Here is a 15481-nt window from a genome sequence, read left to right on the forward strand (position 1 = left end):
TCGCAAGACGAAAAAACCGCAAGACGAAGAGACTCGCGGAACGGATTAATTTCGTCTTGCGAGGCACCACTGTATTTGGGGATTGCAGATGAGCTTGAAAGTCCCAGGAGAACTTAAAATCTTCATTATCATAGTAGTACTGAGAAGAACGCATGTGTCTCTTAGGTTGCCTGCATGGCTGGATAGCAAAATCCAGCACCTGGGTTGCCATGAGGGAGCTTCAATTTACACACCAATCCTTGGCATCTCCAGGTTGAAGAAGACTCCTGTCTGCAACCCTAGAGAGCCACTGCCAGTCAGTGTAGTTAAGCTCTGTCCTTCCAGATGTTGATGCACTCCAACTCCTGGCATGGCCAATAGTCAGGGATGATGGGAATTGTAGTCGAACCACATGGCTAGGGCTACAAATCAGCCACCCTTATTGTGGATAGTACTGAGTTAAGATGGTCCAGTGCTCTGACTTCCTATTTCTTCCTACTATTATGATTTGAAACAAACTGAATGGCAATGTGTTACAATTCAAACAGCATACATACCTGTGACAACACTGGGGATTTTTGAGAGAAAGCTCTTGACTGTTCGGATGGGCACACCACCTGTTTTGTCATCTTGCATTCTTGTAATGACATCTTCAATCTGGAAAGGAAGACACAATGAATATTACTCTTGCAAACCACGTGACTGACTATAGAGATTTAGACTGCAGCAACATATTTAACAGTTCTAGGAACACTTCACCAACATCTCAGGTGTTACAAGGAACCATGCTCAAAAGGAGCAGGCAAAGAAGAGCTGAAGGAATAGCACCGGCTGAACCTTAATTTGGTTGCCAAAAGGATGGAGAAAAAGAAGAACGAATGACCAGTCTTTAGAAATGGCATTATCTTGATAACATAAAAGCAAGTAAATCAAGATAGCTGAAAACAAATATGATGCATGCCGGAAATAAGGAAGTATTTTACCAAATCAAGTTCTGATGAACCAAATGCAGGATTGTGAATTACAAAGAAGTGCATTGTTATTTTTATCATCATCATCAATATCACCATCAGGTGGCTTAAAATAAAAAAGCCTAAAACATGAACATTAAAAATACTGACATTAAATTTATAGAAGCAGACACATGTTTCATAACACAAAAATGTTATCTAAATACAAACCAGAACAGAAAAATAGTGTCAGCGTGTCCTGAAAAAATGTGAAGGAGGGGATCATATGTATGCTGCTGATGAAGTCCATCCATAGAACTGGGCCACATCAGCGAGGCCGAGAGAGGGTTCTTGTTGTCTGGGCAGCTCAGGACCTCCCATATACACTACCCAAGCTTCTGCCTTGGGGAGGTCAATTTGGGGCTGCAAATTCAGCGGTTTGACTTCAATCCCAGAGGAGTACTCCATTGTCTCTCGAGACAGATGTATCCCAACAAAATGCTCTGGACTACTGAAAGAAGGGGGAGTGGAAATTCCTAAAACACTAGTTTCTAATTGGAAAAACCTAATTCTCTGCTTTCCTGGGAGTTTCCAACCACAGTCTTCAGTCTAATGACTTCAGCGCCCCATAATTACATTTTACCACTGCCTTCTAGTAAGCTTATAATTGAAACCAGTGTCATTGCTCTGCTCCAAATAATGTCTCTGGAGACATGTGGGTGATGATGACTCATTATTTCAAAGCTACACAGTACATCATACGACAGCCTTATTACTGTCAGCAACTTCAGCTTGCATCTTATAAAGTTACATAACTGATTAGCCCACTGCTGTCTTTTTGTATTTACACATAATCACATACATGAGAATTATTGCTAGTGATATCTGTGGTGCTTTTTAGCATGCAATGAACTTTTACTGTTACTGTGGAAGTTGCATATATGTACAAAGTAGGCTTTTAACTATAACTATTTTTAGAATGTTTTTAACTTGAACCTGTTTTGAAAGGTGTTAACTGTTTTAAAATGCTTTTCATTATTATTGTGGATGTGTTTGCTGCCCTGAGCACCTTCAGGAGGAAGGGCAGGAAACAGACAGATGATAGCTAGGTAGAGATGTAGAGATATATAGCATTTGTATCACGACATTACTTAACGTTTGACTCAGCCTTTAAATGTAGGAACTGTCTCAATTGAAAACTGTTATGTTTGCTCTGAGTTCGGTGGTGCCAAAGATCTACCTGCGATGGCTCAAGGTGTGAAGGTAAAAAAACCAGAGGTGCTGACAAATGTGACAAATGTGAAAGCTATCATGGAAAAGTATTTGCTACCAATTAAATGATGCTGAATGAACTTTTAGAAGGTATGAGATCTATCCCCAGTGCTTCTTGACTTACTATAAAGATTTGTTTATCCAAAGGTGTCTTTACCATCTGTATAACAGTTGAATAATTAACTAGGTAGGAAGTAGGTAAAGTAAAGGGACCCCTGACCATTAGGTCCAGTCATAGCTGACTCTGGGGTTGTGGCGCTCATCTCGCTTTATTGGCCAAGGGAGCCGGCGTACAGCTTCTGGGTCATGTGGCCAGCATGACTAAGCCGCTTCTGGCAAACCAGAGCAGTGCACGGAAACGCCGTTTACTTTCCCGCCGGAGCGGTACCTATTTATCTACTTACACTCTGACATGCTTTCGAACTGCTAGGTTGGCAGGAGCAGGGACCGAGCAACGGGAGCTCACCCCGTTGTGGGGATTCGAACCGCCGACCTTCTGATCAGCAAGTCCTAGGCTCTGTGGTTTAACCCAGAGCACCACCCACGTCCCTAGGTAGGAAGTAAGGTAGAACTTAATTCACTAATGCTTGTAAATGGCCTCAGACATGCCACCAGAGGAGAATATGCATGCATACACACACTTTATCCTCAACTGACTTTTAGAAAGACTTTAATCAAACTAGAAAAAAACACTTCAAATGGAAGCAAAGGTAGAAGACTCTGTCTAAGAATATTTGAGTTTATACAACTGCCATCACTAGATGGTAGAGGTGTTCTCTTGTGCTCCTCCCTACAGTCATTTCTGCTGTGCTCTTGCACTTGACACAGATGTTCATCTCATGCCGCGTTCCATGTACACCCTGACCTTACAAGCAGATGGCCATGTTTTAAAATTACTGCACATATTTATCACTGGGGTCCGGTCAACCTGGCATATCTCCACACCAAGAAAAATGTGCAGTGTGTCCTTATCCAAGAGGTGTTGTCTACAGATGGCACAACCTTGACAGCACACTCCGAGGAAGCTCTACAGAGAATCATCAGGTGTTTTGCCCAAGCCTACAGGGAGTTTGGCCTTATCACTAGCCTGATGAAGACCAACACCCTGAGCTGGGATGTCAGCAGCACTCCACGCATCAGCATTGGTGGCAACACACTTGAAGTGGTAGGTGGTTTTGTCTACCTGGATTCCACCATAACCAGCAACTTCTCCATCAACGCTGCACTGGGAAAGTGTATTGGCAAGGCAGTTATGGCAATGGCTCACCTCTCCAAAAGGGTATGGAAGAATGTGCTGCTAACGACCAATGCCAAGATGAAGATCTGACAGGCCTGCAGGTTGAACACACTGCTTTCTGGAAGTGAGTCATAGGCACCTTACAACTGCCAGGAGCAATGCCTCAACACCTTCCACACTGTAGGAATAACGAGGACGACAGGAGGTTGGACTCAGGTGAGCTGTGCAGGAGCAAGCTGGCAAGCATGCTCCAAGCAGGCTGCCGGCTAGTTCCGCAGAGGCTCCTTTTATTAGCAGAAGTCAACAATTGGAAACAGTAGTGAAACCACTCTGAACATGACGTATTTCCATCTAAGCACATTTCCAGCATTATCAAATACACGTGTCAGCAGGCGTTTCCCTAAAATGTTCCCTGATACTTGATTACATCTGCATCCCCGGTCATGCTCCAGCCAAGCATTATGTCTAGTAACCAAATCTGTGAGAGGACAAACGGTCAGGAGGATAACCCTGTTTTCTAGCCAAGAGGCAGAAGTTCAGGGAGCGTGGGCGCAAGGCTCCTTGGCAAACTGTGGCATGCCAGGTGCGAGGTGTGCCTCAGCACAACCAGAGCGTTACCTCCACACACATGCATTGCATCAGGAAGATTTTGGGCATCACATGGGAGTCTCAAAGATGTGCTCTTCCAAGCCCACATTCCTAACACGTTCACACAACATCTACGGAGGTTTGGTCATGTCCACAGAATGAAAGACAGCAGAATCCCCAAGGACAGGGAGCTAGCTTCAGGCACCCGGCCTGTTGGCAGAGCAACTCTGCATTACAAAGCTGTCTGCAAATGAGACATGAAAGCTGGCAGCAGCAAGCCTGCTGTGTGGGAATCCCTTGCAGATGACTGCAGTACTTGGTGACAGTTGGGTTGCATATCCATAGCAGTGACCAGAGGAATGACCCCTGGGAGGAACAGAGAGACAAGAAATGCCATGCTGCATCAGTAGCAGAACAACCGGACACCTTCATCTGCCCCAACTGCAACAAAACATATCTCTCCCCTATTGGTCTCTACAGCCATTACAGGCACTATAATTCTCCAACGGTTTTACTTTACTCACAAAGACACACTCTTCCATTGTCTCCCAAAACAGATGGATGCCAACAATAATATTTATCATGCACAATAAAATTAGAATGTCTTGACTGAGCTTGAGGACCAGTGGCAGTAAGATTGCTATGGGGCTCGTTCTCTTGCTGCAGGTCTTGGCAGGTATGTGGTCGCATTGCAAGCCTGGATGTGACCTGAGAATGAATTCAACACAACAGGTTTTAATTCATTTAGCAATGTGGACAAGATACATTGTCACCAATTACTGCTGTATGATCAGTAAATGGTCACTGCTTTTTTTTTTTTTTTTTTTTTTTGCATATGCTCCAAATGAATTCCCTCTGAATATTTGTATTTCATTACTATTTAAACTCATATTTTACATTCCCTTCCCATGTGTTTGTATACCTACCAACTGAGGATAACCCTTCATGCATCTGATGAAGTGGAGACTCTCATCCATTAAGACTTACAACATTTTAAAAATAGTTAGCTTTTTAGGTACTAAAAGTTTTTGTTGTTGTTTTTGCAAGCACAGACTAACATAGCTTCACCTGTGGGAGTTCTGGTCTTCATGCTTTCCCTTATTCTTGAAGCTTTATTGAATAAGACTTTTGTCCAGTGGGATTCAGATTGTGCTCATGCTTCACGAAAAGCATGAATGCAGGCTGGTATAGACAGAGGCGTCTGATGAGTCAAAGCAGTTCTTTCTCATGATATGTGCTTGTACTGGGGGCATCTAGGAGGATGCTGTACTCTGGAACTGGAATCTGTTAATAAATAATCATTGCTTCTAGATTTAGGCTCTGAATAGGTTCGGACAGAGTGTTACACTTGTGAGAACATGTGTGTGCGCATGTGTGTGTATGCTTGTGAGAAAGACAGGGGTAGCAAAGGCAAACCCATCCATAGATGGGTGGCTCTCTCTATATTCTATGTTTGATGCCACTGAGCTCTCTTCTGAGATTATAAGCTAACAGCATTTTCATTTTAAGAAGCAAAAAGTCTTGTGGTGCCTTAAAGACCAAGAAATTTATTACAGATTTCCTAGACGAGATCTGACCTCATCAGTTGCGTGGAACATTATCCTGCGTTGGCAGGTATATACGGTGTAACATATAATATATCTGATGAAGTGAATTCTAAGTCCATAAAGGTTTACACTGCACTAAATGCAGTGGGCTTTATGGTACCACAAGACATTTTTTGTGTTGCTTTTGCTACAACAGACTGAAATGGCTACCCTTCTGGACTTATTTTAACAACTAAATTAAGGTTCTTTTCTTTTTTTACCAGTAGTAATTATATTTTAACAGTGACCTAGAAATGTCTTCTCCCGTTCAAATGCAGGATAAGACACAGGGAAGATTTTAAATGCAAATGATGAAGCTACACAGATGAGTACCCAAAGGGGAAACACCACTGGGTTTTGCAAACTGCAAAAGGTGTGTGTGAGAGAGTGATAGTTTTGCTTTGCTAAACTCTTCATGGGCTGAAGGGAAATCCACAGCTTCTCTGTAAAAGCAACATTTATTTGCACTTGTTGCCTTGGAAACAGGCGCAGCTTTCTGGTGTAATACTTCAATATCTTAACATAACATAAAGATAGGCAGGTCTTTGTGTTTTGACAGTTCATGTAACAATGACTGAAACAATAGCATGCAATAGAAATGGGGGCAGAGCTGTGGGAAGTGCACAAACCACCTGCCCTCGACTATTTATCCACACTTCTTTTCATTCGCCCACAAAGGATATGAAGATACTGTATAATATTAAAGGGATGCCCTTTTGCAACAGCAGCCAAGGCATTAATGAGTCGCTGTAGAGTGAGTGGGTTATGAATGGCAGCCTCCCAGTCCAATCTGTAATCCTAAATCAAAATGCCTGGACTGAAACAGACTGAAATCAACGACATAACATAACGACATGACGTAATTCCTACATGGGGGTATGTATCTATATGGGAGCTGATGGGTAACATATGGATATAATGTACTGGGGTGCACACCAACTACAAGATTCAGTTCGGGTGCCAATTCAGCACTTTGGAAAACAGCCCAATAAAATCCAAAAAGCTTTGAAGTCTGTCCAACTCAGCTCAGGGTCCAAATTTGATATAGGGAAATTTTAAAAAGAAAAAAAGCTGTAGCCTTTTTCCTTTCATCAGAATTGTATGAAATTTGCAGATCGAAGAAGGCCTGTAGGGAAGGAGATGGTCTTTCAAATATTGTTTTTTTTGGGGGGGGGGGTCTTAGTTGTTGAGGGCTCTAAACACTAACATGAGCAACTTGAACTAAGCCCCAAAACAAACCGGCAACCAATGCAGCTTTTTAAAAAGAGGGGTTATATGCGATCCAAATGGAACCTCGGCCAGGAATCTGGTGGCTGCATTTTGAACCAATAGAAGTTTCAAGGGTAGTCCCACATCAAGTGCATTACAATGATCCGATCTGGAATTTACCAGTGCATGGAGAAGGAGAAGGAGAAGAAGAAGAAGAGGAGGAGGAGGAGGAGGAGGAGGAGGAGGAGAAGGAGGAGTTTGGACTTGATATCCCGCCTTTCACTCCCCTTAAGGAGTCTCAAAGCGGCTAACAGTCTCCTTTCCCCTCCTCCCCCACAACAAACACTCTGTGATGTGAGTGGGGCTGAGAGACTTCAGAGAAGTGTCAAGGTCACCCAGCAACTGCATGTGGAGGAGCAGAGACGCGAACCCGGTTCCCCAGATTACGAGTCCACCGCTCTTAACCGCTACACCACAGTGGCCAAGTCACTTCTGTCCAAAAGTGGCTGCAGCTGGCGAACCAGTCATAACTGGAAAAAGACAGTCCCAGCCACTGAGACCACCTGAGCCTCTGAAATCTCTTACCTTCTTTCAGCACTGTATTGAAAATCAAACCTGGGCCACTTAGTGCAGGGGTGGGCAGTTGGTGGCCCTTCTCAGGTTCTTGGACTGCAATTTCCTTCAGCCCCAGCCAGCATGGCCAACTGTAATCCAGTAGCTGGGGTAGCTCAGTTGGAAGGGCATGAGACTTATGAGGTCATGGGTTCGAGCCCCACATTGGCAAGAATCCTGAATTGCAGGGGGATGACCCTTGTGGTCCTCCTCAACTCTATGATTCTCTGAACATCTAGAGCGCCACAAGTTCCCCACCCTTGAGTTACATGTTTCCCTTCCTACAAAAGTGGGCAATTTTTACGAACAAGTTCTGCCCATTTCTTGGGAGGTGGAGACTGGTGAAATCTGAAGTACTGTTATTATTACATTAAACTCGAGATAGTGTTTTTTATAACGAGTGGGGTTTATTTATACAGATTTTAGTTTTATATTGTTACCCACCCCAAGCCTTTGGGGGAAGGGCAGGTTAGAAATCTAATAAATTACAACGTTACCCTCGCTACAAGAAAACTCCAATTAGGTTTTGTATTAGCTCCCATCACTTCCCCAGCATGAAGCTCTAAGTTTGGCAGGGCTGCATTTGTAACAAATGACACATGGTGAAAAAAAACACAGTATCATAGCTACCAGTTACAGCAACGAGTTAGTGGAGGAAACCTGTACCAATCATTCCTTCCTTTTATGTTGCTGTTGCTAAATTCATACAGATTAACAAAGCCACTCCGCACGAATAGATTTTTCCAGTGAATAGCAAGTGCACCATTAATACTCTCTTCTCTCCCCCCTCACACTATTTTCTCCCCCTCCCCTTTTTCTGTGCTTTTCTTCACCACATAATGCAGTGTGACAGGTCATTTCATGCATCATTTAATGCTATGCACTGCAATCTACCATGGCCAAAATTAAGTCTGAAAATTGGCAAAAGGCAGATGTAAAAGGTGTGAAGCTTTGGCCCAAAGGCATAGAGGGAGTCTGTTTACCAACACAAAGTGAAGCTGAGGGTTCCATAAGCAAAGGCGGTGCCCGTTTCCTCTCAGGTTTTCCAAAGGGCTTACGATCACATGGTGGAAAGTGAAGCTGAAATATTTAAACTGAATGGAGCTGAGGGGGAGACAGGTGTGACCAGGGCACAGGTGGGTGGCTTGGCTGACAGGCCAAAAGGTGAACAGAGTTCTCTTCCGCCCTATTCCTGCCACTAGGCCCTTTACGGAAGGATGTTGCCATAGCAGCAGGAGTTGCAGCTTGAATGAAGAGCTGAGAGGCAACTTCTTTACCCACCAGCCAAAACTTCAACCAAACAGTCACAATGGCAACTCTTCAGGCCAGTTCCTTGAGCTCATTTCTTCCTAAGAGGGCCAAAAGAAGTCCAATGGGCCCAAGGTGGCAGCATCACACTGCCTTTTTATGTATACTAAGAAAGAAGAAGGAAGCTATATTTTCAAGTCTGTTTATTCAGGGTGCCTGAATTGGTTGTGGTGAATTTGAAAAAATGCTTTTGTTTTAATCATGGGTCTTTGAGTTACTGTTGTTGGTAATTTACACTTGCAAATACAATACTGCAATTGTATTTTACTGTCGTTTCTTGCTGTGAAACAAGTTGGCATCTGTTTATATGGCAGGTGGTATACAAGCACCTTGAATAAGTAAAAGAATAGCAATGCATTGTCTCAAAACTTTGGGGGCTTGAGATACTTCTAAGCCAATCTGTAAATTTAATGCCATATGGAGGCACAGTTAATGTATATGAAAGTTTTTTGTTCACGCATTCCCTTCACATACTAGCCATATTCAAATTGTTCACATGACCAGAATTGCACGAGGCTCCACAACTAGCTAACCTCAGCCCCCCTATTGCTTCTGGAGCTGTTGCCAATGAGAGACGGAGTGGGAGTAGCTGCAGTCTGGATCTCTCTCTGAAACATCTCCCTGTGTGCCAAACTGAGATGGGCGAATTTCTTTACCCACCATTCTTTCTCTGTCAATTTACAAGATTTAAAGGTCTTTACCCTCCCCCAACCTCTCTTTGAATCACAGGAGCACTGACTGCGTCTACATCACAGACATGAGGCGGGAGGTCAGCCGGGGGTGGTGGAGGGGCAGCCCTGCCTGTTCCAGAAGGACAAAGGAGACTGCCTTCTGGCCTCAGAGGGCAAGGTCCTCCTCAGCCTAAACCAACCCAGAGAGTCACCCAAGGACAGGATCCTGTCCTGCACAGTTTCTGAAATTGTGGGTGGGGAACTTGATGCCCTCCAGCTCCCATCAGCCCCAACCAGTGGTCCGGGAAGGAGATGCAGATTTTTATTTTTTATTTATCATTTTAATTTTATTTCAGGCAACAACTGGGCGGGTGACAGGTTCCCATCCCTGTTTTAAAGTTTCTAGAGGACCTATGAGAGTACAGATTTGCCACTATAGAAACTGGCTCAGTTGGTTATAGAGTCTGGTGCTAATAATGCCAAAGTCACAGGTTCAATTCCCATATGGGCCAGGCTGGACTAAATGACCCTGGGGGATCCCTTCCAACCATGCCACTCTCCATGCATTGGAAGGCAAATAACATAGAATTATAGAATTGTATTCTATGATTCTATTATATCTTCCAGTGCATGGGAGAGTGGCATGGTTGAGCAAGAGGATGTGACATAGGAGGCAGGGCTAGCAAGTACATTCCCACCGTCTCTCGTGTGATACATGTTTGGAAACTGAGCACCTAAACAAAGCTCCCTCTTTCATAACACAGTCTCATGGACAAACATCAATGCTGTGCACTGGGATGATGCAAGACTGAAAAAGGAATCACTTCTCCACACAGCATGTTTTTAGACTGTAGAACTCACTCCTACAAGAAGTGATAACCACAAACCTGGATGGCTTTAAAAGAGGATTAAAGGACCGCCTCTTTCCATATGAACCCACCCGGACCCTGAGATCATCTTCTGAGGCCCTTCTTCGTGTGCATCCTCCTCGAGAAGTTGGAGGGTAGCAACACAAGAAAGGGCCTTCTCTGGAGTGGCTCCCTGTCTGTGGAATGCTCTCCCCAGCGAAGTTCACCTGGCGCCTTCATTATACAACTTTAGGTGCCAGGCAAAAATGTTCCTTTTTAGCCAGGCCGTTGGTTGATTTGATTGACAACCTATGCCCTTTTAAAATGGGGGGGGGGGTTTACTGGGTTGTTGTTATTTTGATTATGTATTTTATGGTTTTATATTCTGATTTTATTCTGTAAGCCACATTGAGACCTGCAGGTATAGGGCGGTAGAATGAATGAATGAATGCAGCCTACTAGCTACGATGGCTATGTTCTACCTCCTCTGAATATCAAGCAGTCATCAGCAAGCCAGTTCACATTCTGTGAATGTACTTGAACACTTTCTTAGGCTTTAGGAAGTTGTTAACCCAGCTGATTTTAAGGATTGTTAATGTTGCTCTTCCAGGGCCAAACTCCATGTTACATGCAAATGTGTACAACACTATGCAAGCAGCTTATTTTTAATAGGAAAAACACAAAAGGAAAAAGATACAACAAATTTAGTCAGACAGCTCTGATTCAGAATATTTTGTGTAACAGACAAGTTGGCCACTGGAGAATATCGACAAGCATTTATGCAGGAATAAAAGAATAATTGAGAGGGATACTTTTGTGTGTTTGGTAGTAGAAGGATTCAGAGACTGGAGACCCAGATTCACATGGTTGTACACAAACCAGTAACTATAATTCAGTTACATAAGACGCCAACCTTTGAATAAAGAAGCTAGATACTTTCTCTGAGGTCAAATTGTTTCATAATGTAATGCCCTGTGCCATCCTTTGAAGCATATGGCATTGCTACCAAGAGGAGAGAGACATCAGCCTTCATACACACCACTTAAGCGATACAGTCGTCTTTTGTTATTTTACTACTGAGAAGCTTAATGTACTTTAATTGCCTCACTTCATTCTGTATTCTCCACATCCTGACTCCGTAGCTACAATTTGCTCAGATGTGTAAAGAGAACACTTTCATAGGGGAAAAAAATATGTGAATAATCTCCCAACAGCAAAAGGATAATATGAATGAAAATCTGGATCCAAGCGCTTTGGGACTTCATGTATTTCAGACCCAGGATTAGTGCTTTGAAAACAACTAAAGAAAACTAAATGCTAGAGGGGTCACTCAGATCACCTTGCCAAAATAACGTGTGACAGGGTTGTGGTAAATAGCCTCAGCGCCATCAACACAGGTGGCGGCCATGCCCTCTCTGCCCCCCCCTCCACACACAGCTGTTCATCCAGTGGCCCTTCATAAGGTTAGCCAACATGGCTTCACATCTTTTGTTAATGCTTGAGGGAGATTGTGTAGACCCTCCTGCTGAGGCCATACAGCCTCAAAATTACTACTGGATTGGCCAGGACGACAAAGTCTTTACATGCTCATTACAGTGGTACCTTGGGTTACATACGCTTCAGGTTACATACGCTTCAGGTTACAGACTCTGCTAAACCGGAAATAGTACCTCGGGTTAAGAACTTTGCTTCAGGATGAGAACAGAAATCGTGCTCTGGCGGCGCAGCGGCAGCAGGAGGCCCCATTAGCTAAAGTGGTGCTTCAGGTTAAGAACAGTTTCAGGTTAAGAACGGACCTCCGGAACGAATTAAGTACATAACCCGAGGTACCACTGTATATTATTGAAGAACTAAAGCAGCACTGATTTGTTAAAATAATATGTTTCTGTTTATTGTAATATGTCATTAGCCATTGAATGCAGCTTGTCTGTTCTTTCAGATTACAGGGCAGGCACCTGTACTGGACACCAATACTGGACACCAATATAACTGACATCTTTTACTAGCATGTGCAGAGGGTGTTGAATATCCTGAACTTTCCTGTTCAGCTAAAAAGGTGACCACATTAGAAAGGGATCACGCTGGGAAGGTGGCAGGATAGAGTCTCTTAACAGTAATTGTACCATACAGTTATGGGCACAACTTTTATTTTTATTTGCAATGTGTCAGGGAACTGCCATCTGAGACTAAGGAGGTGAAAGGGCTCATGGAGGGTGAGAGAGACCATTCAGCGGAGGAGGGGACCAGCAGGGGGAGAAGTGGAGTTCCAAGGGAAAGTGAGTCGGAGGGAGGGCTCAGAGACACTTCAAGCGGGAGCAGCGGGGAGATTTCAGGACCTCCTGTAGGGACACCCACTCCTCGGCGGAAACTGTCACGCCGAGAGTCCAGAAGACGCGTTTCCGTTAAGGAGCTTTTATGCTGGAAGAAGTTCCGTAAACGCCCACTGTCCGATTCAACGAGCGATTGATGGAGTCATGTTTAAGGAGCTCCATCACAGACAGAGGTTTGGGGACTTAGCCAAACTCTGAGGGATTAGGATTTTACGCACAAGCAGCTCATCATCCCATCACAGCAATCGGACAGTCCCTGAAAGCAGCTTGTGCAGAGAGGCATCATGAGTAACCCAGCCGGAGCCGGAGGAGCAGCAGGAGCTGGAGAGGGTCCAAGCCTGGAAGAAAGGTACAGAGTGTTGGAACTCCAGCTAGCAATGCAAACGGCGAGGCTAGAAGAAAGGAGGGCGCAGGATGCAGAAAAGGCAAAAGGCGCTACACTAGCAAGAAAGATGCCAGGAATGGTGCAGAAGTTTGGGGGGGACCCCAGGAACTACCAAGCCTTTAGGACAGAGATGCAGTATGCTCTTGAACTGCAGTTTAATGACTTTCCCGACGAGGCATCGAGAGTGGCGTTTGTGATTGGCCATCTCGAAGGAGGGGCGAGAGATTGGGTCAGACCCCTGATGGCAGGGAATAGTGACATGCTGAAGGACGCGAGGAAGTTTTTTCGCGCCATGGATTTGATGTTTTCCAGCGAGATTGAACAGGGGCTGGTGCGCAGACAATTGATGGCGTGCAAACAGGGGAGCCGATCGGTTCGTGAGTACTGGACTGAGTTTACAATGTTGATACATAGATTGGGGTGGGACCTTTCGGCGGAACCCATTCAAATGCTCTTTGAAGAGGGGCTTTCTTCGGCGGTGAAAGATGAACTTTCCCGGGCGCCCAGGGCGGAGTCTATGGACCAGCTGACCAAATCAGCGCTGACCATTGGAGCACGCCAGGAGGCAAGAGCCTTGGAGAAGCGGGAGGGGAAAGGAGAGCGTTGGAGGGATTTCCGCATTCCAGAGATTCCAGAACCAAGTTTCCCGCCAGGAGAGCCGATGGAAGTTGGAACAGCGCGCGCGCGCGCAGTTTCAAATCCCAGTGAAGGGAGGAAGAAGGAGGGAAAGAGCGCCAAGAAATGTTATCTCTGCCAGCAGCCAGGTCACTTTGCCAGAGTCTGCCCGCAAAGAAAGGAATGGCAAGGGATGGCTGGAGCTGTTGGGGGGAAGGAGGAGGAAGTCCAGGAGCCAGTAAAAGCCAACGCCTGTCTGCCTCTGTCAGGGCACTGCAGACAGGCCAAGGAGCAGTAAAAGTGCCCACTCCGGAACCTCCAAGACCAGCCCTAGTAATAGAGGTGTTGCTAGAGCTGGCAAACGGATACCCACTAAAGACTAAGGCGCTGCTGGACTCAGGCAGCTCCTGTAATTTTATGAGCAAGGAGTTTGCAGCTGAACACCAGATACAGACACTCCCTTTAAGCAACCCCCTGCAGGTCACCACGATCGATGGGAGGGAGCTGCTGGGAGGAGAAGTCAGCCTACAAACCGTCCCAATGGTTATGAGGGTGGCCAGGCACACTGAGAGGATAGCGTTCAATGTAGCCACCCTGGGAGGGGCTCCAGTCATTTTGGGAATGAGCTGGCTAGCGTTGCATGACCCGCTAGTGGGCTGGCATCAGAGAGTGGTCTCCTTTGGGTCAGCACATTGTCTGGAACACTGCAGAGAGGGAAAGGTGCCAGAAGGGGCAAAAGCCTCTCTAGCAGGGACGGAAGTGGCGGACAAAGGGAAGGTGCCCAAACAATACGCTGACCTGAGCAAGGTCTTCAGTGAAAGGGAAGCAGATAAATTACCACCGCACAGAGACTTTGACTGCCAAATTAATCTGGTCCCTGGGGCCCAGCTCCCCGTGGGCAAGCTGTACGCCATGTCAGACAGGGAAATGCAGGAGTTAAGGGAGTTTATTGATAAAAACCTGAAGAGGGGCTTCATCAGAGAGTCCAGAGCGGTGGGGGGGAGCCCAGTGTTTTTTGTGGACAAAAAAAACACGGATAAACCGAGATTGGTCGTGGACTACCGGGCCCTAAATGCCGTGTCAGAACCAGTGACTTTCCCCATGCCCAGGATTGATGACATTTTGACCAGGGTGAGGAAGGGAAAGATATTCACGAAACTGGACCTGAGAGGAGCATACAACCTGATACGAATAAAGAAGGGGGATGAATGGAAAACCACCATGTTCACCCCTTTGGGGGCGTTTGAATATCTCGTTATGCCATTCGGATTACAATCAGGCTCCGCCTGTTTTCAATCGCTCATGAACCACGTACTGGGACCTTTGCTCTACAAGAATTGCGTGGCCTTCCTCGATGACGTGCTGATATATTCAGAGAATGAGGAGCAGCATGTAAAGGATGTCAGGGAAGTGCTGAGCCAGCTGCAAGCAAACCAGTTGTGGGTGAAATTGGAGAAGTGTCAGTTCCACACCAAGGAGGTGGAATTCCTGGGGTACCGCTTATCAGACAAGGGATTAGCCATGGATCCAGGCAAGGTCCAGGCGGTGCTGGAATGGAAGACACCGAAAACGAAAAAAGATGTGCAAAGGTTCTTAGGGTTTGGGAACTTTTACCGTAAATTCATCAAGAACTTTGCCCACTTAACGGCTCCCATCACGGACTGTCTAAGCAGCAAGAAGAAATTCGTTTGGACGGCGGAGGCGGAGCATGCTTTTGAGGAATTGAAAAGGGCATTCGCTTCGGAAGAACAGCTCCTGCATGTGGATTTACAAAAACCCATGAGAGTGGAAACTGATGCCTCAGACCGGGCGGTGGGGGCGGTGCTGCTTCAGCCAGGGAGCAATAAGTCAGAATGGAGACCGTGTGCCTTCTTTTCGCGTAAGCTGAACA

General features: G+C 45.4%; 1 protein-coding gene across 7 annotated transcripts in view; it reads right to left on the bottom strand.

Annotated features, from left to right (window-relative positions):
• RGS6 (regulator of G protein signaling 6) overlaps positions 1–15481 on the bottom strand; it is a 213815-nt gene that overhangs the window by 93186 nt on the left and 105148 nt on the right. For all 7 annotated transcript variants that reach the window (XR_008329955.1, XR_008329956.1, XM_053384436.1 and 4 more), the window contains one exon: positions 537–636. Coding sequence is in view for 5 of the 7 variants with exons in the window: in XM_053384436.1 (XP_053240411.1) it covers positions 537–636 (100 nt within the window). In the remaining 2 variants the exon portion in view is untranslated. The remainder of the gene's footprint in view (positions 1–536; positions 637–15481) is intronic.

This window comes from Podarcis raffonei, chromosome 1 (assembly GCF_027172205.1).
Source record: "Podarcis raffonei isolate rPodRaf1 chromosome 1, rPodRaf1.pri, whole genome shotgun sequence".
Classification (NCBI taxonomy): domain Eukaryota; kingdom Metazoa; phylum Chordata; class Lepidosauria; order Squamata; family Lacertidae; genus Podarcis; species Podarcis raffonei.